This window comes from Ascaphus truei, chromosome 4 (assembly GCF_040206685.1).
Source record: "Ascaphus truei isolate aAscTru1 chromosome 4, aAscTru1.hap1, whole genome shotgun sequence".
NCBI lineage: Eukaryota > Metazoa > Chordata > Amphibia > Anura > Ascaphidae > Ascaphus > Ascaphus truei.
The window spans coordinates 373,158,369-373,182,132 of record NC_134486.1 but is presented as its reverse complement, the minus strand read 5'-3'; the positions used below and the strand labels follow the sequence as shown (position 1 = coordinate 373,182,132).

The window sequence follows — 23,764 nt, the reverse complement described above, 5'->3', positions numbered from 1 at the left end:
ACCATGTTAATTTCAGCTCCGGGGACCACCTGCTTCCCGAGATACTTACCTCGGATGGGGGTGCCAGTAGCAGCTCCGGATGCGCTAGTTAGGGATAACATAATGGCAGATTAAATGTCCTGTGGGCCAATAGGAAGCAGTGACATCATCCTGGCGGCTTCCTATTGGCCCACGTGACGCGGGACATTTTATACCCAGCAGAGACACTCGCACCCCCTTTCCGAGGTCTATTTCGGGATGCATGGGGTCCCCAGAGCTGAAATTAACACTGTTCAGCTCCGGAGACTCCACTGCTTCAAACCTACATGTCCCGCTGCTTTAACGGTGGTTCACCACCCTGTTGTTTACATCCGTAGCTGTATTTGGCCTGCTGTACAAGTTATACTTGTGCTTATGCCCCCTATGTCTTTGTACTTGGGACCTGAAAGGTCAGAGTGAAAAACATCCACCATTTCTCCTGCAATCCTAACGATTTTCATAACGTAAGCAGGTTGTTAGTTTCTAATTACACAAGATTTGGCATAAGAATGGCTGTTGTAGATTAGGCTATGAAAGTGTCAAGAAGTTTAACAGTGTTAGAAGTTAAACCCACTAAAACCTGGATTTTTTTCACCTTTTAAGCAGAAAATGAACATATCCGCGGGTGAAATAGAAATGCCAGGACAATGGCATTAAAACATACAGAATTAATTATAACGATGTAGTATTTCCTAAATGTCCTTGTCAGCCTTAAGCAAGACTGAATCTGTCAAATAAAAAGCAGGTGCGTCGTTTTATGCTCGTCTCAATGTTTCCATCAATTCACTTGAGCGTGCAAGTGCAGGAAAAGATCTATGTGAAGCGTGTCCACAAAATAGTAACTAATAACAGAACCACTAACTAAAACATACAACAAGGTAAAACAGTGCCCAGTGCACAAACAATTACTCAAATGTGAAAATATATAAATGTATCAGAAGGAATTATTGTGGTTAATTCAAATGGGAATGGCTGCCAAGGGGAACCTCATATACAAGTTCTCTCAGGGGACTTGTTACAAAACAGTAAACGAAAAGGAAATGCAATCCCCGGCGCAATAAAGATGGTATAAATACCAATTCCCACTGTCCATAAGAATGTCCTTGATGGAGGAATCAAGTCCCAAAAAGTTCAGTCCTTTGATGCAATCCAGACGGAACTTCCTCGTCGATGGTTATCCTCCTATTGCAAAAAACAAAGGGAACACACCATTGCGCAGTAGTCAGAGACAGTGGGCACCTCCACCACAGGGACACTGTAGCGCGTAGCTCACCACAAACGAAGTGGGACCGCGGTGCTGAGGTAGGGAATTGGTTAATGCCGACCCACAGCCACGCGGGCGCGCCTAGGATGTAGAGTAGTCGTTCAAGCCAGGTCAGGATTACAGATTCAAGCCAGGTTCAGGAGTGGAGAGTTGCGGATCGTCGTAGTGCGTAGCCAGCTTCAGGAATGGAGAGTAGCGGATTATATCATCTTTATTGCGTCAGGGATTGCATTTCCTATTCGTTCACAAAATAGTAACGTTGTAGGACTGAAGGGCAGATAATAAACCAAAATGACCTATACAGTATCGTTTAAAAGGAGAGAGCATGAAGAATCGGAGAGGCTTAGCTGCACCAAGGCCGAGTACTAATATTTTTATGTTTCTATTCTTCTTTAGCAGGCACTCAATACTAATAATGTGAGAAGTATTGTATCTTCACTAAAATATAGCTTTTATTTTATAGTCTGAAAGACAAAATTTTTAGAACACCAAACAAGAAACGCAAAACTAATTTAATTAACAAGATATTATCATTCTGTTGTCTTTAGAATCTTCGAGTGTGTTCAATTTTTCAATCTGTCTAAACCCCCTCAAAGTATTTATTATTCTGACTCATGCACACTGTGGCAAGTGGTAGAGTCATGCAGTTAACTCCCTCCCCGCAGATGCACACCGGGTCCTTCTTTTCTTTCGTGCTTTTATTGCAAAACAACAACAATAACAAAAGGGTGAGGAAACTGGGCAAGTGAGGGAGAGGTATATTATATTACCTTTACCAGGAGACGGGGTTCATGACTGTTCCTGAAGGCTGCTGGTTTAAAGACGAAGCGGATATGACCTGACATGCAGGAAAAGGGACAGGGAGAGACCAACAGCCAGGAGTCCTAGATCAGGGGTCTCCAAACTCAGTCCTCAAGGTCCACCAACAGGCCGGCTTTTATGGATATCCCTGTTTCAGCACAGGTGGCTCAGTCTTTGACTCAGCCAATGATTGAGCCACCTGTGCTGAAACAGGGATATCCATAAAAGCCGGCCTGTTGGTGGTCCTTGAGGACAGTGTTTGGTGACCGCTGTCCTAGATCATACCACTCAGCCAAAAGGAAAAGTTGTTAGGGTGAAGTCCCAGTCAGCACTATGGCACGGGACATTTATACACACTATGTTTTTAGGTAGGATGTTATATTTCTATACATGAGGACTGGGGAGGGAATTGGGCTGAGTGGGGGTGTATCTCTAATCTATCCTTCTTTATACAGAACAAACCTATCCTACGTATTGTATATGGCAGCCCCGTGTCACAAGAACAAGAGGGATTAGGAAATCATCGGAATTTCCTGTAACCTCTGATACTTCTGATGCCACCAACACAGCACAACAATGTTGAAATATTTCAAGGAATTATTATTATTATGTTTTCAAATAATTTTCCATAGGTTTTATAGTGTCCATATACAGTATGTGTGTCTTAACATTTTGAAGTTACGTTTTAAGGAGGAGTATACACTCATCATTTTACACATGCAGCACATACAGTAAAAAACACAAAGTTAACACAAAGTTACCTGAGATGAGGTTTGGTAACTACACCAACCATCTTCTTAATCGTTTGTGCCTCGCAGACCCAAATGCTCAGATCCACTGCGAGAGTTTTCCCACGGAGACTGTGCAATGGGACATGCTGCTTCACTGGCTCCAGGATGGACCACAACTCATGCACTCCCATTCTGTTTCCTTGTTTTCAGGTCGTACGACCTCAGCTGTAAACACAAGCAGTATGCACTTAGGCCCAGATCCACAAAAGGGCGCTAAGCTTTAGCACACCTTTACTTTAATTAACATGACTGGGAGTCAGCTGAACACCTTTTGTGGATCTGGACCACTTACACGGAGATGACAATTTCAGGCTTCCATCAGCAATTTTAGGTTCACATGGGTTAGGATAGTAATAAGCATTCCCTTGTTTTATTGTTCTCGGTTACCTTGCTGTCAAACCTCGTTGAAGGATTCATTGCACTCGTATATTTATTTACAATTACAAGGAGGTTGCTTATAAAGTTTTTGAGATAACTTAAGTAACGTTAATGCCCATAGTTAGGTGGCAGCAAATCACTGCTTTCCTATACAATACAGGACCATCAAGCATTTAACGGTTACATTCTTTTTTTTATGGAAAACCATACAATGTCAGCCATGTGGTCTTAACTTAAATGCAAAAACAGAGTATTAAGCGCAAACTGGATGTAGATATGTGAATAATAGTGTGATTAAACCCAGTAATTAAAGCTGCAGCTCAAGCAATATCCTGCATGTGGTTTTTTTTAATAAATCAGTTCTGTAGTAAGAAATAATACTTTTAGCATTTTCGGTTTTAAAAAAAAAACAACTTTGAAAGACCAATTTTCTTGTATTCTATTTTAACAAGCATTTCTATTTTAACAAGCATGTTTGTTCCTATAGCAACCATTTACATTCCCCAGATCTAAAGATGTCGCCAAACTTTGGCGATCAATAGAGGGAGAACAAATTGACCGGCAGCTATGCAGTTCTGTAGGTAAGTAGAGATTGCCCACATGAAACTATTAAAGTTAAAAAAAAAAAAAAACGGGAGCTTGAACTGCAGCTTTAAGGTCAAAATACAGGATCAAGATACTCTCACATACTGTAGCAATATCCTCCGTAGAGGAACACGCTGGGTAGAGGAACACGCAGTAATCCTCATGCGAAGAAGACAAAATGGAACAACATAGTATAGTATTGTAACGTTTTTACTGTGTTAAAGAACCTACAACACAGAGGGGAAAGGACATAAACTCACACTTTCCCCGCTGGAAACAGTGACAAATCCCAATTTGTAAGGCCACCGTACCAGCAGTTAAACCTGCAGCTGTCCCAGGGCTCCCAGACTCCAATGCGGAAGTGAAGTACCAGGGAAGCTGTGCGTACAGTTTGCTGCCAAGGACGTGACCGGAGTGGGTGTGGGTGTGCCCTAAATCCCTCAATGCTTGCTTCCAGCGTGGAAAGTGTATATATATATATATATATATATATATATATATATATACACACACACACACACACACACACACACACACACACACACACACACACACACACACACACACACACACACACACACACACACACAGTAAATATTTTGTGTGGGGGTTTAAATCTGCGGGTATAATTACAGCAGCATGGCAGCCATTATCGCTGGTTAAAGACCATTTTTGGAAGATTGCCCATTTAAAATGTGAAACATCCGTGCTGTTATTCATTTAAGTGAATGGCCCCTAACAAGCGTTAATGCCTATCGAACGTTAGTGATTATGTGCATGGAAGTGTTTGTACACGTGTGGCTGTGTTTGTTTATATATGTGCGGAGGTGTGTGACCACACACACATTTATAGACGTGGCTTAAAAAAGTTATGGAGATGTTGCTGATGGCACTGTGGGGGACCACAACATTTTAACTTACAGTCCCCTGGTACTGCTTCTTTTTTACTGACAGACTAATGGCTTCACTTTGTCTTTCTGGTTTCTTGGACTTGGACACTGAAATAGAAACATTGAATAAAGAGCCCACAATATTAATTTCATGTAACCATGCTGTAAAATGGATTACAGTCATCTCTCCTGCTGACAGTAAGGCCTGGTAAGTTATGGGCATGCCAGCTGTAATTATGGAGGTTTGCCCACACACCCTGGTGAGGTGACCTATGTATGGATGGGAGTGGTCACATGCTCTGAATCCATAATTAGTGATGTCAGAGTTGTGCCTGCCCCCAGAGTATACATAAGGCACAGCACTGCTCAAAAGTTAGTTGTTGCTGAGTGTTGGAAAGTGGTTGCAGAGGTTATGAAGCAAGGAGCAAGTCTGAGTACAGGCTTGGGAGGAGACAGCTCATGAGACTGTGACCAGGGACCTGGCGCAGGGAATATCTCCCTGGAGGGATAGGGAATCCACCAATTTGGGAAAATACACCTTTCAAAGGGAAGTGCGGTGAACATGAGCGGCTGAGGGGCCGCTGTGAGGGGCAGCTGGCCCACCGCCTTGCAATAAAGATGTTCTTGTTAAATCATACCCTCGTGTGTAAGTGTGGAGTGATTACACAGAGGAGTGCACCACAGAGGAGTTCCTCACCAGGACCATCCACAAGCGGACGCTGGGATCCTGATGAGGTGGAGGCGCTGCACTGGATCTAGGTAGGACTCATGCACACTACCTCAGCTGCCTGTCTGGGTTGGCAATCCCCACACAACATCATGCGGGAGACTCAGGAGTCCTGTTGCCGACAGGTGCACCACCAGACACTACACTGTAATGGGGACTGGTTAGACCACAGGGGCCAATGTGAGATTGGGTGGTCCGGCTAGGCCAGAAAACCCATTACATTTGGAGACGCTGCTGAGATACCTGTCAACAGGACAGGCTTTTGCTAGGTCACTTGGAAACAGGGAGAGTGTCTGCTGCCACTTTGTGCTGCGTTGGGACGGACCTAGGGGTAGTCAGGGGGCTGATGGAGTTTGTCAGTTCGCAGGGACGACCTAGGGGCCTGAAAGGAGTTGGAGGTTTGGAGAGGGGCTATAGCTGTCCTAGTCACCTTGAGGCAGTGCTAGTTGGTAGGATGCCTAAAGGGATAGCCTGTTAACGTGGTCAGGAATCCTGGAGAGGGTCTGCGCTAGGCTAGCCAACAGTAGGTAGACGCCCAAGTACTGCATGGAAGAGCCAGAGAACTCTAGCCCATTCCAGACCACTTACCGAAGGGATCACAGACTGGGAGGAAGGAGATACAGCAGACACAGAGAGAGTGAGCCTAGCCTGAGGTAGTGCAAACACGAGTCCAGCCTACATTAGGTACACAAGGTGGTGCATCAAGGTAATCTTTATTGTACTGGTGTGGTAGCTGCCCCGCAGAGAGGAGCTCCATGTACAATAATCCTAAGTACAGTGAAAGAATGGCGACCGCAAGAATGGAGGATCCGCACGGAGCGGAAGGTCCAAGATGGCGGACGGAGGTTAATGGAGAGAGCGCACATGGCGTATGTGCGGGTGAAGAGCATGCTACGGAAATGACTTTCGCGAGCATGCTGTGGAGTGGTGCTAAGGCTGTAGCCGCACCGTTTTGGTCCTGCCTAGGACCGCAGGGTACTACTCTGGAGGACAGTGTTGAGGACATTGTGATTGTGGCTGGTGGAAACGAAGGATCTGCTTGCCAGCCGGTGAGCGCTATACAGAAGGCTACCTCAGTAGCTAATGTGATTGGAAAAGCAAACCAAGATGGCGGCTCCCGCTTCCCTGGGAGACCGCGTGGGCTCGTTGCAGAGAATTCTGCAATTGCAAAAGTTGCAGACAGTTGGCCGGGATTGGCGCCAACAGGAAGACCCCGCCCTGATGGGGGGTATGGCGCGAAAGCTGAGGCCGCGCCCTCATGGACAGTGACTAACTCAGCCCCAGTGCTGAGCCAGCCGATCAACCTGTGGGACCTCCCCCTAATCTCAACCAGGGGGAGTGGTTTCCAATTGTGCCCAGTGGGAACGGATCTTGCCGAGCGAGGAGCTGGTGAGCCGGCCGCACCCTTACAGAATGTAATCACTGTAATTGGTGCTGCCTGTGAAAGAGTGGATAAAGAGGCTGAGAAAATTTGGCCGGGGATGGCGCCAAATAAGGAGTGGTGCTCGGGTGTTGGCACGAAACCTGAAGCCGCGCCCTCCCGGACTGTGAAAGGTGCGGCCTCAATTGCAGGACATCCTATTAAGCTGTGGGACCCGCCCATAATTGCTACTAGTGGGGGTGGTTTCCAGCTTTGTCAGATGAGGGTGGAGCTAGTCAAGGGAGTGGCTGGCAACTCAACCCCTGCTTGCCAGTCACGAGGAGCCAGTACGCTGAACAGACCGTTACTGCGAGTGCCTCCTATCGTGACTATGGCCAGCAAGCCAGAAGAAAATACAATGGTCTCCACTCAACCCTATTCAGCACCAGGAGGCTTACTGGTGATTCGGGTGGCGGGCACCGAGACTGTGGTGTGCCTCTGTCTACAATGCAGGCTACCCGGCGGTACCGTGGGCGCGGCGGCGCGCTGCCCGCAATGTGGTACACAGTACTTGTGGCCTATGCCTACATTTGTGCCCATGACTATCGAACCCGCGGGGGATACGGCTAGGCTGTCCGCCGAGTCCCCCGGTGCACTGTGGAAAGAAAGTGCGGATCCCGGAGAATGGGGATCGGGGCCGGTTGTTAAAGCCGAGCCCGAGAAGAAAGGAGCGGTCGGTCAGCGTACCGACCGAGAGACTAAAAGGCGGTCGCCACGGACGGTGACCCCGAGCAGAGTCGGAACGGATTCCTCCCATGAAGAACCCAGAGTGTCGTCCAGTGCAGTGATCCGGCCTGTGGCAGTATCCTGTGGAGAAAACGGGAGGAAGCTACCACTTACCGGGAGTATCGGTGAGAGGAGTCGGGTGTCGCCAGTGGAGCGGAAGGCCGAGAGGCGAAGTCCTTCCATTCCTGGGACCGGCGGGTCCAGCGGTGACGGCGATCCACGCCCACCCTGCGGAGCGGTAAGAGCAACCCTTGTTCTCACCAGGCTCCGGTGACGGCATCCGTGGAGGAGAGGCGGTGTCAGGCCCAGGCGGTGCAAGAGAAGGCAGCGGAACTTCCGGATGTCGTCCTGGAAGAAGAGATCCCGCATGGGGATCCATCTCAAGATGGCGGAGTTTCCGGTTCCGGTGATGACGTCACTTCCGGCGGAGGTAGCGGAACGACCGGAGAGATGACAACAACGCCTCAGCGATCGGGCAGTGCTTCCCGATCACCTGTGACAACCAAGAGCTGGCAAGCTGCGAGGAGAGTCGAGAAGGGTGAGGCTCAGCCAGCGGAGAGTCCTCGCAGTGATTCTGGACACTCTAAGGGTAGAGAGCGGGTCGGAGCCCCACGGATTCCATTTGCCCGTCCATATGCCCAAACCCATGCCCTAGATAAAGCCCCTGTCCCCGTCAACTTTTCCCGAGGGTCCTCATCCAGTTTGGGAATGTCGGGAGGGTCCCAGGGAACTTCGGAGGAACGGACTGGGGAGAGACTGGCGAGTTATACGTCCGATGATGGGTCGGTGGGTGGAGGCTATTCGGGGGAGGCATCCATGAGTAGTTGGAGCCCTAGCATGGCTATCGTGAAGTTGGAGGAAAGGCCAAAGCTTGTGGGGTAGCCTAAGTCCCGATCTACTGGGACATCGGGGGTGTCTTCTTGGGGGGACACAGAGGAGGGAGATTCCCTAGAATCAGAGCCCAAGAAGGTTAGGGAGAACCGGTGGTGGGCCCCATTATTCGAGGGTTATGTGGGATGGATGGACCGCACTCGGTTCCTACTACAAAGGGAGGATGTAGTAGATTACTGGTGGGCTAAGGGAGAATTTACCGCAGAGAAGCGGCAAAAGGAGATGCAGGAGCGGTGGTTTCAGATCTGTCACGGCAGTATAGAGCCCAAGGGTCCCAGTATACTGACAGACCCCGTGGACCCAGACGAGCCCCTGTCATGGGTGTTGCCAGGGAAGGCAGGGAATGCTAATTTGACTCGGTGCAGCCGGGGTGAGAGGGCTATTACCGCCAAGTACAAGTATTCCCATGGCTTGGAATATCCCTACGTTCCGGAACGCCTCATGCAGGAGATCGAGGACAATAGGGACAGATGGTTATGAGAGACCATAGAAGAGTATATGGTAAATAAGGGGGGTGCCATTAAGGGCAGCAGAGCTGAGGAGAGGATAGCGCACCTTATGCGGGTGTGGAGTATAGGCAGGAATGTCTATAAGCATAAAGTGGTGTATAGACCTGAGAGGGGCTTGCCACGTGATTACAGTGTGACAGTCCTGGACATGGGGGGTCAGAAAGTTAAGAAACCCGATCCTCGTCACTATTATTAGGGGGAACAGGATGGCTGTTGCGTAAGTTAGTGGCTGCTGGTCAGGGCTTGCTTGGTGCAATATGTTGTGAAATCTGTCAATGTTGTGACTAATTATGTGTGTCATTCATTTTACAGTGCTTCCTGAAGAAAGGTACTTCAAATTCCTGAAGAAAGGTACTTCAAATTTAGGTCCCAGCCGGGGTCGGTGGGATTCACCAGGGGGAGAATGTAACCATGCTGTAAAATGGATTACAGTCATCTCTCCTGCTGACAGTAAGGCCTGGTAAGTTATGGGCATGCCAGCAGTAATTATGGAGGTTTGCCCTCACACCCTAGTGAGGTGCCCTATGTATGGATGGGAGTGGTCACATGCTCTGAATCCATAATTAGTGATGTCAGAGTTGTGCCTGCCCCCAGAGTATACATAAGACACAGCACTGCTCAAAAGTTAGTTGTTGCTGAGTGTTGGAAAGTGGTTGCAGAGGTTATGAAGCAAGGAGCAAGTCTGAGTACCGGCTTGGGAGGAGACAGCTCATGAGACTGTGACCAGGGACCTGGCACAGGGAATATCTCCCTGGAGGGATAGGGAATCCACCAATTTGGGAAAATACACCTTTCAAAGGGAAGTGCGGTGAACATGAGCGGCTGAGTACACCCACTGTGAGGGGCAGCTGGCCCACCGCCTTGCAATAAAGATGTTCTTGTTAAATCATACCCTCGTGTGTAAGTGTGGAGTGATTACACAGAGGAGTGCACCACAGAGGAGTTCCTCACCAGGACCATCCACAAGCGGACGCTGGGATCCTGATAAGGTGGAGGCGCTGCACTGGATCTAGGTAGGACTCATGCACACTACCTCAGCTGCCTGTCTGGGTTGGCAATCCCCACACAACATCATGCGGGAGACTCAGGAGTCCTGTTGCCGACAGGTGCACCACCAGACACTACACTGTAATGGGGACTGGTTAGACCACAGGGGCCAATGTGAGATTGGGTGGTCCGGCTAGGCCAGAAAACCCGTTACATTCACAATGAACTCCTTTGGTGCCAAGAGATGCACCGCGCATCCCAGCCTTATAATTTACTAATCTCACTTGCAGTAATGGTATTAATACAAAGGTAGAGGCTATTTACCTGGCAGATTGTGCAGCCCTATTAATCAGGCAGCCGGGTAAATAAGGGACTTGTTAAGACTTACTTGATCCCTTCGGTGTCCATGAAGGGTGGCACCCTGGAGGCCCTTACCACGGCCGCTGTATGTCATCGGGTTTTGCTCTTTTTCTAGGGGGCGTTCACAATCACAGCAAACACTGATGAAGCCAAACCAGGCGAAACTAGTTTGACGTGGACATCCCCTTTTTGGTCTTTTGGAGCCACCATACCTGTGGAGTCTGCAGATCAGCTAACCAACACTGACAAACAGCAGGGAGCTCTGCACACGGAGAGTCACAACAGACTGTGCACGAATCTGAGAAAGCCTCCCATCCCCGTGGACCCAGACAGACAAGTCAGGAGTTGGGAAAAAGTGACTGAAAAGCACCTCCAGCAAGGACAATTTTAAAGGACACTTGCAGCAATAGAAACCACCACAATCCATGTGGTTGGTCGTTTGTAAGTGTATTTTTATCTCACCGCCCTTATTTTTGTAAAAAACAGTATTATGCTATGCTTCTCTCCACTTTTTAAGGTAACAGCAGAAGGAAAATAGAGGAGTATGCACTACGGGAACAAATACACAGGCAAGTGTCAAGTTCTCTACTTCTCTATAGATTAAGATACTGAGTGTCGACGCCTATTATACCACTTGTGTGTGGTGTTCTTTTGTTGTTGTCTTTTTGTCTACATAAGGAAGAAAAGAGCAATAAGACCACGCGCTGGAGGACAACTTTATTTTCTACCAATCTACTGTATGTTTGTCTGCATGGCCTGTGTCCCTAGGGGAAATCTCATTGGTCCCTTGGGCCGCCCGCCCCCGCACACCTCTCATTGGCCTGAGGCGGAGTGACGGCCCAAAACACACACACACACACACACACCACCCCCCCTCGCTCTCTGCAGCTCTCCCCTCACATAGACCCTCCCCCAACTGACCATCCCCGAGAGCGCTCCCCACGGCTCTCACCACCCATAGGCCACTCCCTCACCCGCTCACCCCCCCCCACACACACACTCAGCACGCTCTCTGCGGCTCTCCCCTCACACAGGCCGCTCCCCGTCCCCGAGGGCGCTCCTCCGGCTGTCTCCGCCTCTCCCCACGAGAGGCACAGCACCTCCTCACCGGAGCGTGTCAGCCTCGCTGCGGAGGAGCCCAAGGTGGAGGAGGGTGGCCGTGACCCGGAGAAAGAGGAGCGCAGCCGTGTACAAGGTGAGTACACACAGGGGAATGGGTTATTTACCACGTCCCTGACTCCCCCTGCCCTTTGCCCCCCCCTACCCCTTGCCCTCCCTTCCCCTTCCCATTGCCATCCCTCCCCCTGCCCTTTGCCCCCTGCCCTCCCTCCTCCTGGCCTTTGCCCCCTGCCCTCCCTCCCCTGCCCTCCGCCCTCCCTCCCCCTGACCTTTGCCCCCTGCCCGCCCTCCCCCTGGCCTTTGCCTCCTGCCCCCCCAGCCCTTTGCCCCCTGCCCCTCCAGCCCTTTGCTACCTGCCCCCCCAGCCCTTTGCCCCCTGCCCTCCCTCCCCCTGCCCTCCCCTCTTTGCCCCCCCCACCCTGCCCTTTGCCCCCCCCGCCCCTCCCTGCCGTTTGCCCCCCCCGCCCCTCCCTGCCATTTGCCCCCCCCCCGCCCCTCCCTGCCATTTGCCCCCCCCGCCCCCCTCCCCCTGCCCTTTGCCCCCCCGCCCCTCCCTGCCGTTTGCCCCCCCCGCCCCTCCCTGCCGTTTGCCCCCCCGCCCCCCTCCCCCTTGCCCCCCCACCCTTTGCCCCCCCCCCGCCCCTCCCTGCCGTTTGCCCCCCCGCCCCTCCCTGCCGTTTGCCCCCCCCCGCCCCTCCCTGCCGTTTGCCCCCCCCGCCCCTCCCTGCCGTTTGCCCCCCCCGCCCCTCCCTGCCGTTTGCCCCCCCCGCCCCTCCCTGCCGTTTGCCCCCCCCGCTCCTCCCTGCCGTTTGCCCCCACCCCCGCCGTTTGCCCCCCCCGCCCCTCCCTGCCGTTTGCCCCCCCCCCCGCCGTTTGCCCTCCCCACCCTTCTACGCCCCTTGGCCCCCCCCCCGCCCTTCGACGCCCCTCCCCCCCCGCCCTTCCACTCCATGCTCCCTGCCCTTCCACGCCCGGGCAACGCCGGGTATATCAGCTAGTCTTATATAAGGAGGAGTTTGAATTACCTCCTGGGACACCAGCTGCGGGACTTTATTTATTGCACCTCATTAATAGGACTAGCGCCACTTTTATTTTTTCTTTAAATGGAAGGGGGGCCATGGGGGCTGGAGGTAGGGGCGTGCCGGGGGTCCAGCAGCCCCCCTGGGTTTATACATGTTTACATTATGGCAATGTATGTATGTTACTGAGGTTGTATATACAGCATCCTGACCTCCAAAAATGTTCCTGCACTACTGGGAGGACCCTTCCGTTAATGCCACAGGAGGGGACATGGACACAGGTGATAGGACCATCCAGCATTTAAGGGGGTTAACAAGCAGCCAGGTAAAATCAGGGGACTTGTTCATATTAGGGCTTAACCCCAACCAGCACTGTCTGGACCCAAAGAAGCTGAATGAAAAGCATAGCCAGTTAAATATGGGAGGAGGTGGTGGTTGTAGTGCCGGCTATCTGGCAAATAAGCACTTTAATTAATAAAAGGCGCTGCAGATACAGCAGGTTTTTTTTCTTCTTTTCTTTAAGTGATCGGGCATAGGGTTGGTTTCAAATTACGGTGACCAGACGTCCCGGTTTTTAATGAGCTGTCCCGGTGCCCCAAAAATTGTGAAAATGTCCCGTTTTTTCTGGGCAGTCCCGGTTATTAATCAGCCGGTGTCCTCCCGGTTTGGGTTTGGGCGGGTGAGAGGAGGATGCCACTGCAGATCACATTGGAACAGCTTTAGCCGGCAGGAGGGAGGAGGAGAGCAGGCTGTCTGGCTTCTGGGCAGCAGGTGGCGCTGCAGAGTTGGTCACATGGCAGGAGGGAGTAGGAGAGCAAGCTGTCTGGCTTCTGGGCAGCAGGTGGCGCTGCAGAGTTGGTCACATGGCAGGAGGGAGTAGGAGAGCAAGCTGTCTGGCTTCTGGGCAGCAGGTGGCGCTGCAGAGTCGGTCACATGGCAGGTTAGAGCAGGCTGTCTGGCTTCTGGGCAGCAGGTGGTGCTGCAGAGTCGGTTACATGGCAGGAGGGAGGAGGAGAGCAGGATGTCTGGCTTCTGGGCAGCAGGTGGCGCTGCAGAGTCGGTCACATGGCAGGAGGGTGGAGAGCAGGCTGTCTGGCTTCTGGGCAGCAGGTGGCGCTGCAGAGCCGGTCACATGGCAGGAGGAGGAGAGCAGGCTGTCTGGCTTCTGGGCAGCAGGTGGCGCTGCAGAGTCGGTCACATGGCAGGAGGAGAGCAGGATGCCTGGCTTCTGGGCAGCAGGTGGCGCTGCAGAGCCGGTCACATGGCAGGAGGGAGGAGAGCAGGCTGTCTGGCTGGCTGCTTGGCAGCAGGTGGCGCTGCAGAGCATTCCTGCTCTGAGCTGCTCCTCTACATCTCCTGGTTCTGTGTGTGTGTGTGTGTGTGTGTGTGTGTGTGTGTGTGTGTGTGTGTGTGTGTGTGTGTGTGTGTGTCTGTGCTGGCAAATGTGTCTGTGCTGGCAAGTGTGTGTATGTGTGTCTGTGCTGGCAAGTGTGTGTGTGTGTGTATATATCTGTGCTGGTAAGTGTGTGTGTGTGTGTGTGTATCTGTGCTGGTGCTGGTGTGTGTGTGTGTATCTGTGCTGGTAAGTGTGTGTGTGTACAGTTGTGTGAAAAAGAAAGTACACCCTCTTTGAATTTCATGGTTTTACATATCAGGACATAATAACAATCATCTGTTCCTTAGCAGGTCTTAAAGTTAGGTAAATACAACCTCAGATGAACAACAACACATGACATACTACACTGTGTCATGATTTATTTAACAAAAATAAAGCCAAAATGGAGAAGCCATGTGTGAAAAACTAAGTACACCTTATGATTCAATAGCTTATAGAACCACCTTTAGCACCAATAACTTGAAGTAAATGTTTTCTGTATGACTTTATCAGTCTCTCACATCGTTGTGGAGGAATTTTGGCCCACTCTTCTTTACGTCTTTACTTCTGAACGTTGCTTCAGTTCATTGAGGTTTGTGGGCATTTGTTTATGCACAGCTCTCTTAAGGTCCTGCCACAGCATTTCAATTGGGTTGAGGTCTGGACTTTGACTGGGCCATTGCAACACTTTGATTCTTTTATTTTTCAGCCATTCTGTTGTAGATTTGCTGGTGTGCTTGGGATAATTGTCCTGTTGCATGACCCAACATCGGCCAAGCTTTAGCTGTCGGACAGATGGCCTCACATTTGACTCTAGAATACTTTGGTATACAGAGGAGTTCATGGTCGACTCAATGACTGCAAGGTTCCCAGGTCCTCTGGTTGCAAAACAAGCCCAAATCATCACCCCTCCAACACCGTGCTTGACAGTTGGTATGAGGCGTTTGTGCTGATATGCTGTGTTTGGTTTTTGACAAACGTGGCGCTTTGCATTATGGGCAAACATCTCCACTTTGGTCTCGTCTGTCCAAAGGACATTGTTCCAGAAGTCTTGTGGTTTGTTCAGATGCAACTTTGCAAACCTAAGCCGTACTGCCATGTTCTTTTTAGAGATAAGAGGCTTTCTCCTGGCAACCCTTCCAAACAAACCATACTTGTTCAGTCTTTTTCTAATTGTACTATCATGAACTTTAACATTTAACATGCTAACTGTGGCCTGTAGAGTCTGAGATGTAACTCTTGGGTATTTTACAATTTCTCTGAGCATTGCACGGTCTGACCTTGGGGTGAATTTGATGGGACGTCCACTCCTGGGAAGATTGGCAACTGCCTTGAATGTTTTCCACTTTTGAATAATCTTTCTCACTGTAGAATGATGGACTTTAAATTGTTTGGAAATGACCTTATAACTCTTCCCAGATTGACGGGCAGCGACAATTGCTTCTCTAAGATCATTGCTGATGTCTTTCCTACTTGGCATTGTGTTAACACACACCTGAATGCTCCAGACCAGCAAACTGCTAAAACTTTGGCTTTTATAGAGGCGGTCACACTTGCTGATGATCAATTAATCAAGGGCATTTGATTAGCAGCACCTGTCTGCTACTTAGCATCTTAATTCCTATGGAAGCAGTAAGGGTGTACTTACTTTTTCACACATGGCTTCTCCATTTTGGCTTTATTTTTGTTAAATAAATCATGACACGGTGTAATATGTCATGTGTTGTTGTTCATCTGAGGTTGTATTTACCTCATTTTTAGACCTGCTAAAGAACAGATGATTGGTATTATGTCCTGATATGTAAAACCATGGAATTCAAAGAGGGTGTACTTTCTTTTTCACATGATTGTATGTATCTGTGCTGGTAAGTGTGTGTGTGTCTGTGTTGTTAAGTGTGTGTGTATCTTTGGTGTGTGTGTGTGTGTGCTGGTGTGTGTTTGTAATGCATATGTGTTTCATGCATTATGTGCATGCATATGTTGTATATTTAATGTTTGTATATGTTGAATATAAATGTGTATTTGTATATGGTATGTGTGTGTTAAACTAATGTTGCATTTTTGGTATGTGTGTATATGGTGTAGTGTTTGTGTGTACATATAGAGGAGAGGAGGGGGTAGAGGGTAGAGGATGGAGACTGGGGAGAGAGGATGGAGAGGGAGTGGGGGAGGAGGGGGATGGAGAGGGAGAGAGGATGGAGAGGTAGGAGGGGGAGGGAGAGGATGGAGGGGGAGATAGGATGGAGAGGGAGTCGGGGAGAGAGGATGCAGGAAGGTAGGAAGAGAGGATGGGTGAGAGAGAGGATGGGGCAGGTGACAGATGATGAGGGAGGTGTGAGAGGATGGGGGAGAGGGAAGAGAGAGGATGGGGGGAGAGGGAGGAGAGAGGATGGGGGGAGAGGGAGGAGAGAGGATGGGGGGAGAGGGAGGAGAGAGGATGGGGGGGAGAGGGAGGAGAGAGGATGGGGGAGAGGGAGGAGGAAAGAGGGGGGGAGAGGATGGGGGGATAGGGAGGACGAGAGAGGATGGGGGTAGAGGGAGGAGAGGATGGGGGAGAGAGATGGAGAGGATGGTGGGGGGATGGGGGATAGGGAGGATAGAGGATGGTGGAGGGAGGGAGGATAGAGGATGGTGGAGAGAGAAAAAAGCAAAAAAAGGGGGAGCGCCGTTTGATTTAATTTGTTTTCTAAATATTTTTTAGTATATCCCGGTTTTTACATTTGAAAATCTAATCACCCTATTTAAAATATATGTCTCTTCCAAATTGAAAAATCACAATGATGTATGTTTAGCCATGTCTGGTTTTGGCTACTAATCTGCCCTGCCCGACACGTAAACCCTGGTACAAGGCAGTGCAGGCAGTGTTAGGCCCAATCCGGGTTTTCCCCTGCAGTAAGCAGCTCCCTTGAGTGACTGGGGGTGGGGGAGGACTAGGCCTGTGTCCTGCCCTATCAGGGGCTCAGACCTAAGACCCTCCCCCAGGGTACTTAAGAGGCTGCACATGTAAATGTAGTGAGTTGTCTCTCCCCTGAGAGAGACTGTCCCACGGAAGAGTGTACGCAGGGCTCTGGCCACCTTTCATCCCCTTCCTTAGGGGAGTGGGAGTGGGGACTATACCTCCTGCTCCACCAGGGAGTAGGGGAAGAGTTAGGACTGACCCTTGGGGCCCATGCCTGGGGGTTTAAGTCCAGGGACCTTCCTGAGGAGGGAACAAGTGCGTTGTACCAGTTGTATGCTGATACCCTGTTGCCAACGAATAAAGTGTTCTAGTTCTAAAATATACTCCTGCCTGAGACTGCAATCTATCAGGGGGAGTATCAGAGGGTTCTCCTGCAGGGATTGTCTCCGGCACTCCTGGAGCCTGCACAAGATGATGCTGCTAAACCACAGAGCGAAGAACTAAACACCAACCCAAAAGCCTGTCCCGTCTTCCCCATACCACCGGCGGAAAGCTCAGCATTATGTGAAGCAGCAGGTATCCAGCACTACACACCCAGTAATAGAGGAACCTCCCAGAGGGCGGGGGAAACACTGTTACATATGTTATCGGGATGAAAAGTAGTAAAGTAACGCAACTTCTACTGGGATAGCTAGAAAATCCTGCACCGCGATTACTGTATCATGTTCTCTGAGTGTGTCTCCCCCTCCATCAGCCTAAGTCAGGGCTTCTCAACTCCAGTCCTCAAGATCCCCCCCACAGGCCAGGTTTTCAGGATATCCCTGCTTTTTGGCTCAGTCAAAGACCTGTGCTGAAGCAGGGATATCCTTAAAACTTAACCTGTTGGGGGGGAGGGGGGGTCGAGGACTGTGGTTGAGAACTGGCGCGCAAACTTTTGGTGCTGCACCCCCCTGCCTGCTTTCCACCAGTGCTTGCGCCCCTCCTTGCCTTTGTGCCGGCATAAAATGACATCACATTACGTGGCACAGCGGCGTCATTTGACATGTCCTGGCAGTGCGTGCACAGCTTAAAACCGCGATCTGTGGTCTGTAGGGAGCAATGGGAGGCGTGGACAAAAGGGGGAGGAGGCGCAGCCAAAACAGGGGGGGGGAGAGCACGGCCATTGGTCAACAGTAGCTGCGCTCCCATTGGTCCGAGCTATCTGCCCCCAGATAGCTATTGGCTCCTAGCGCACCATGTGACCGCGCCGCCGCACGGGAACACAATCATGATGTATCCCCTGCTGGCTGACGCGGCACCGCACTGCGTGAGCCAACACGCGATAAGACACTGGGGCCTGCCACTAATGAGGTGAGTGATTTGGCGCGCGCCGCCGGCACCACCAGGGACATAAGACTACGCTTATAGTGCCCGCGACGTCGCTCCAAAACAAAACAATGGACTCCATCGCGAGCGCTTATAGTAAGCACGACGGGCGACAGAGCGACCAAAAATTTGGAAGCTGGGGAAATTTGGCTGTCTCTGAACCAATCAATGACCCCGTCGCTAGCGACGTCGCTGAAAGTTAAATAACTTTCACGGGTGGCGATAGCGTGGGTGACATTATCGGTCGCCGTCGCGGGCACTATAAGCGCGGCATAATTAAGTTACAGAAGCTTCACGCGGTCCCCCGGCATTTAATGCCTTGGGGAAGAGCACAGAGCCTCTGTAACTGCCGCGCCCCACCCCCCACAAAAAAAAAAATCTCACGTCCTCCAGTTTGCGCACCCCTGCCCTAAGGCTGGGGCCATGATGCATTCGCCGTCCGGAGGCGTGCGCGGCCGTAACCTCACCCGCTTGAAGCTGGTGCATTTTTTGGCCATTGTACGCGCGCCGTCTAGGGGTGTGCCAATGACATCACAAAGCTGGTTCGCCTTCATTGGGCGAACCGCTCACGTGACCGGCCTGTCATGCCAAGAAATCCGGGCGCGAACACTGCCTTAGGCTGCGGTCCCAGTGTGCACTGTAGCATGGGCGCCCGGCACGGGGGGCGGCGCGTGCACAGCACTTCACCGCGATCTGCGGTCTTGGGAGACAAGGAGAGATTGCGATGGGAGGGGGCGTGGTGGGGTTTTTGCGGGGCGTGGTCATGACCTCACTGAACAGCCGGCGGGGGCGTGGCCACGCCTCCGTCACAAGTTCCAAATACAATTTTTTTGTATTTGAGAAAACTTGCAGTACAGTGCTGCTGCCTTAGGCCTCGTCCAGGGTGGGTAGAGGCGCGCTGGCGCTCCAGAGCTGCGCCCTGCTCGGCCTTGCTTTTCCTGGCCGGCTAGGTGCGCGGCCTCTACGTCACCGAGCTGGTTCGCCCTCATTGGGCGAACCGCTCACGTGACGTGCTTGCGAGCGGCAAATTCAAATTTGCTCGCTCGGCAAGCGGCTGAGCGCCGAGCAGGCGCACCCGCCCGCTCACGCAGGATACGTGCATTGTCGCAACGTGTCCAGTGTGAGCGCGCGCCCTGGACGAGCCCTTAGGGCTGTTCTATAGTGTGCGCTTGCTGCGCCGTGCGCGGCATTTATAGTTGGCTGAGGTTAGTCAGCCATTCTATAATAGGACCGCGCGCGCACGGCGGTGTGCGTGGAACCGGCCGACAGGGGGGAAATTAGGAAAATAATTAATTTGTGCTGCTACCGCCGCTGAAATGTGTGTGTGTGTGTGTGTGTGTGTGTGTGTGTGTGTGTGTGTGTGTGTGTGTGTGTGTGTGTGTGAATAAGTGCACAAATAAAAAAAAAATTATCACTTTTTTTTCTTTTAAAAATCTTATTTAAGTAATTATTCACTCACACAATCTACTCACACACACACACACACACACACATATATATACATATATATATATATATATATATATATATACATATATATATATATATATATGTAGCGGTCATGTAAAATGGCTACAGTCATCTCTCCTGCTGACAGTAAGGCCTGGTAAGTTGTGGGCATGCCAGCAGTAATTATGGAGGTTTGCCCTCACACCCTGGTGGGGTGCCCTGTGTATGGATGGGAGTGGTCAAATGCTCTGACTCCATGGTTAGTGATGTCAGAGGTGTGTCAGTTCCAGAATGTACATAAGGCACAGCACTGTGTCCAAAAGTTAGTTCTGCTAAGTGGAGGAGGAGTTCTGGGGAGTTCTGAGAAGAGTAACGTTATGTAATAGTAGCTGAGTAGGAAGACTGTGTCCAGGGACCTGGCACAGGGTAAAGACATCCCGGCTGGGATAGGGAATCCCTATTAAAGGAGAATTACACCTTTCAATGGGAAGCACTGAGGGACAATGAGTGGCTAGAGAAACTACTGCGAGGGGCAGCTAGCCCACCTCAACCAATAAAGATGCTCTTAATCACAAACCCTCTCGTGTACATGTGTGGAGTGAATGTACAGAGAGGCGCACCACAGAGGAGTTCCTCGCCAGGACCATCCCCGAGTGACCGAAGGGACCCTGATGAGGTGGAGGCGCTGCACTGGAACTAGGTAGAACTCAGCATACTACCTCAGCTGCCTGTCTGGACGGGTCCTCCCCATACACCATCATGCGGGAGACTCAGGAGTCCTGTAGCCAACAGGTGCACCACCAGACACTACCACACTGTAATGGGGACCGGTTAGACCACAGGGGCCAATGTGAGATTGGGTGGGTCAGGCCGGGCCAGAAATACCGTTACATATATATATATATATATATATATATATATATATATATATATATATATATATATATATATATATATATATATATATATATATATATATATATATATATATGTATACATTACCGCATAGCAGCAAAAAGGGAGACAGCACTCAGGTGAATGAAAATAAATGTATTAAATACAGCACATAACTCCAACGTTTCGATCCCACAGGGGGATCTTCCTCAGGGTGGTGCACCACCCTGAGGAAGATCCCCCTGTGGGATCGAAACGTTGGAGTTATGTGCTGTATTTAATACATTTATTTTCATTCACCTGAGTGCTGTCTCCCTTTTTGCTGCTATGCGGTAATGTATACTTTTATTATTTATATGGGACATGCACCTATTCATTATTGAATTTCTATTGGAGTGCCAGTGATTTTTTATCATATATATATATATATATATATTTTTTTTATCACATATATATATATATATATATATATATATATATATATATATATATATATATATATGTAGCGGACATGTAAAATGGCTACAGTCATCTCTCCTGCTGACAGTAAGGCCTGGTAAGTTGTGGGCATGCCAGCAGTAATTATGGTGGTTTGCCCTCACACCCTGGTGGAGTGCCCTGTGTATGGACGGGAGTGGTCACATGCTCTGACTCCATGGTTAGTGATGTCAGAGGTGTGTCAGCTTCCAGAGTATACATAAGGCACAGCACTGAGCCTAAAGTTAGTTCTGCAGGAGTTCTGTCAGAGATCTGCATCCAAGTACTAGCCTAAGAGACTGAAAGTTATGTTATAGTAACCATAGAGGAGACTGTGTCCAGGGACCTGGCACAGGGCAGTGATCCCTGCGGGGATAGGGAATCCCTATCTAAGGAGAGATACACCTTTTAAAGGGAGGCACTGACTACAGAATGAGTGGCTAAGAATATACTGCGAGGGGCAGCTAGCCCACATCATCCAATAAAGATGTTCTCATTCACAAACCCTCTCGTGTACATGTGTGGAGTGAATGTACAGAGAGGAGCACCACGGAGGAGTTCCTCAACAGGATCATCCCCTTGCGGACGCAGGGACCCTGATGAGGTGGAGGCGCTGCACTGGAACTAGGTGAGACTCAGCACACTACCTCAGCTGCCTGTCTGGACGGGTCCTCCCCACACACCATCATGCGGGAGACTCAGGAGTCCTGTTGCCAACAGGTGCACCACCAGACACTACCACACTGTAATGGGGGCCGGTTAGACCACAGGGGCCAATGTGAGATTGGGTGGGTCAGGCCGGGCCACAAAAACCGTTACATATATATATATATATATATATATATATATATATATATATATATATATACACATACACACTACATTCCCCAGCATGTCGCTCCCGGCAGCACGGACTCTATACACAAGAAGTGTGCGGTATGTGCACGCGTCTTCGCACAGGCACGCGCACAGCCACACACAGTATATTACGAGCCAAATGCGCACCAAGGCAGGTACTGGGCCCAGTCTGATTGGGGGGCAGTGCTTGTGCGCACAGCGCACGGTAGAACGCACTGGGACCGCAGCCTTAAAGCTGCAGTTCAGTCTTTTTTTTTTTTTTTTTAATTTATTTTTTTACTTCAATAGTTTTATGTGTGCAATCTCTAATTACTTAAAGTACTGTATATCTGCAGGTCAATTCGTTCTCCATGTATTGATAGGTCGAAATTTGGTGACATAATTAGTGAAGGGATCTGTTTATATTCTGCTTGTCTGTCAGTGGAAGCTCATGAATATTCATGAGCACTCCTGCACTGACATGTGCTAGAGGGAGGGCAGGGCAGGGCTGACGCTTAGGCTGTATGTGCATGGAATCGCACAGCTTCTGCAGGCGAGCCAGCGGGCGCGATCGGAGGTGGGGGGAAACCGAGGGAGGCGGGGCAGTGACGTCGCTGGGCCAATCGCCCGCGACGCACTGACGTCAACGTCACGGCGCCGTGACGTTGACGCAGCCCCGCTCTCATTGGAGGTTTTCAGCCGACAGCGCTGAAAAACAGCTTGGCGCTCGGCTGAAAACTCCAAAGCCTGAGCACGCCTGCGGACGCTCGCGCGAGCCCCCTCTCAAGGCATCCTCATTGAGGATGCAGGGGCTCAGCGCTGAGCGTCCGCACGCCTCAACACGGCCTGTCCTTCTATGGACTCGGCCTTAGTGATGATCCAGGTGACAGTACACTGCACCCTGCATATTAACCCTTTCACTAGCAGGGGGTCTGCAGTGGAAGTGATAATATATATATTATCTTAATATGCTATATGGCACTTCTGCAAAAAATAAAAGAAGCACATACCCACTTGGAGGTGATTTCTGCTGCAAAACTGGGACACAACATTTGCCAGAGATGTATCAAACAAACGACAATCCCGACAAAAACACTTTTTACATAAATCGTGTGCGGTTTTCTGCACCAGTTTCACAGCTGTGAGAGTTTAATAAATAGCTCCTGTGGTTTAAACTACATTATAATAGACACAAAAATACTATTATAATAAAATAGTCTTTCATCTTCCATCTACCATAATTGTTACCCCCAAAGTGCTCATTGGTGCCCTTCCTTCTACCAGTGTGACACCCACCCACTCTGCTCCCTGTGTCCCATCTGTCACCCATACCCAGTGGTCAATGTCTGATAGAACCAAGGGACACCGAGTATCACCACTTTGTCATTTAGCATGTCAGAGTAGCACTACTTTTTCTATTAACAAACTTATACTGTAGTTCCACTTTCTACGGTTTCTCTCTTGCTGGTTTGTGCAGCAGCTGCTGCACACAGCACTTTCTAAGCCAATTTCTCCTTACCTTTCTTTGGCGCTTCCCCTTCATATATCCCCCTCCCTTGTGCTGCTCAGATTCAATTCCCCTCCTCTTCCTCTCCAAACCCCAGAGAATGGGGGGGAGGAGTGTCTGTGCAGCTTGTCCCCCCTTCTCTCTCTCTCCATCCCGCTCCTCCCCCGTCTCTCACACACACACAGCCAAGGCAGGTGAAAGAGAAACTACACAAAACAATGGAGGAACTGTCTGTTTACTCTTATGTAGCTGACAATGATTCTCTCCCACAATATGTTTTGGAGCAGTGGTTTTCAATCTGTCTTTGGTTAAGGAACCCTAGAATTTGATTCTGGGGAACCCCAACCCTCTGCCCCCCCCCCCCCCAATCCATCTCTCTATTCCTCCCTTTCACACTCCCCCATCTGCCCTCCCCCCAATCCATCTATCTCTTCCTCTCACACCCCCCCCCCACCTATCTCTCTTCCTCTCTTTCA

At 50.2% G+C, this 23,764-nt stretch overlaps 1 protein-coding gene across 3 annotated transcripts in view; it reads right to left on the bottom strand.

The window, feature by feature from the left end:
* GEN1 (GEN1 Holliday junction 5' flap endonuclease) overlaps positions 1-23,398 on the bottom strand; it is a 73,203-nt gene extending 49,805 nt beyond the window's left edge. For 2 of the 3 annotated variants that reach the window (XM_075598413.1, XM_075598414.1), the window contains exons 1-2: positions 23,301-23,398; positions 2,845-3,039 (exon numbers count right to left, since the gene is read on the bottom strand). In XM_075598413.1, the coding sequence (XP_075454528.1) occupies positions 2,845-3,005 (161 nt within the window). In that variant the 5' untranslated portion in view covers positions 3,006-3,039; positions 23,301-23,398. Of the gene's footprint in view, positions 1-1,094; positions 1,503-2,844; positions 3,040-23,300 lie in introns of those variants that run through there. The other variant, XM_075598415.1, reaches the window with a different exon arrangement.
* Between the last annotated feature and the right edge of the window lie 366 nt (positions 23,399-23,764).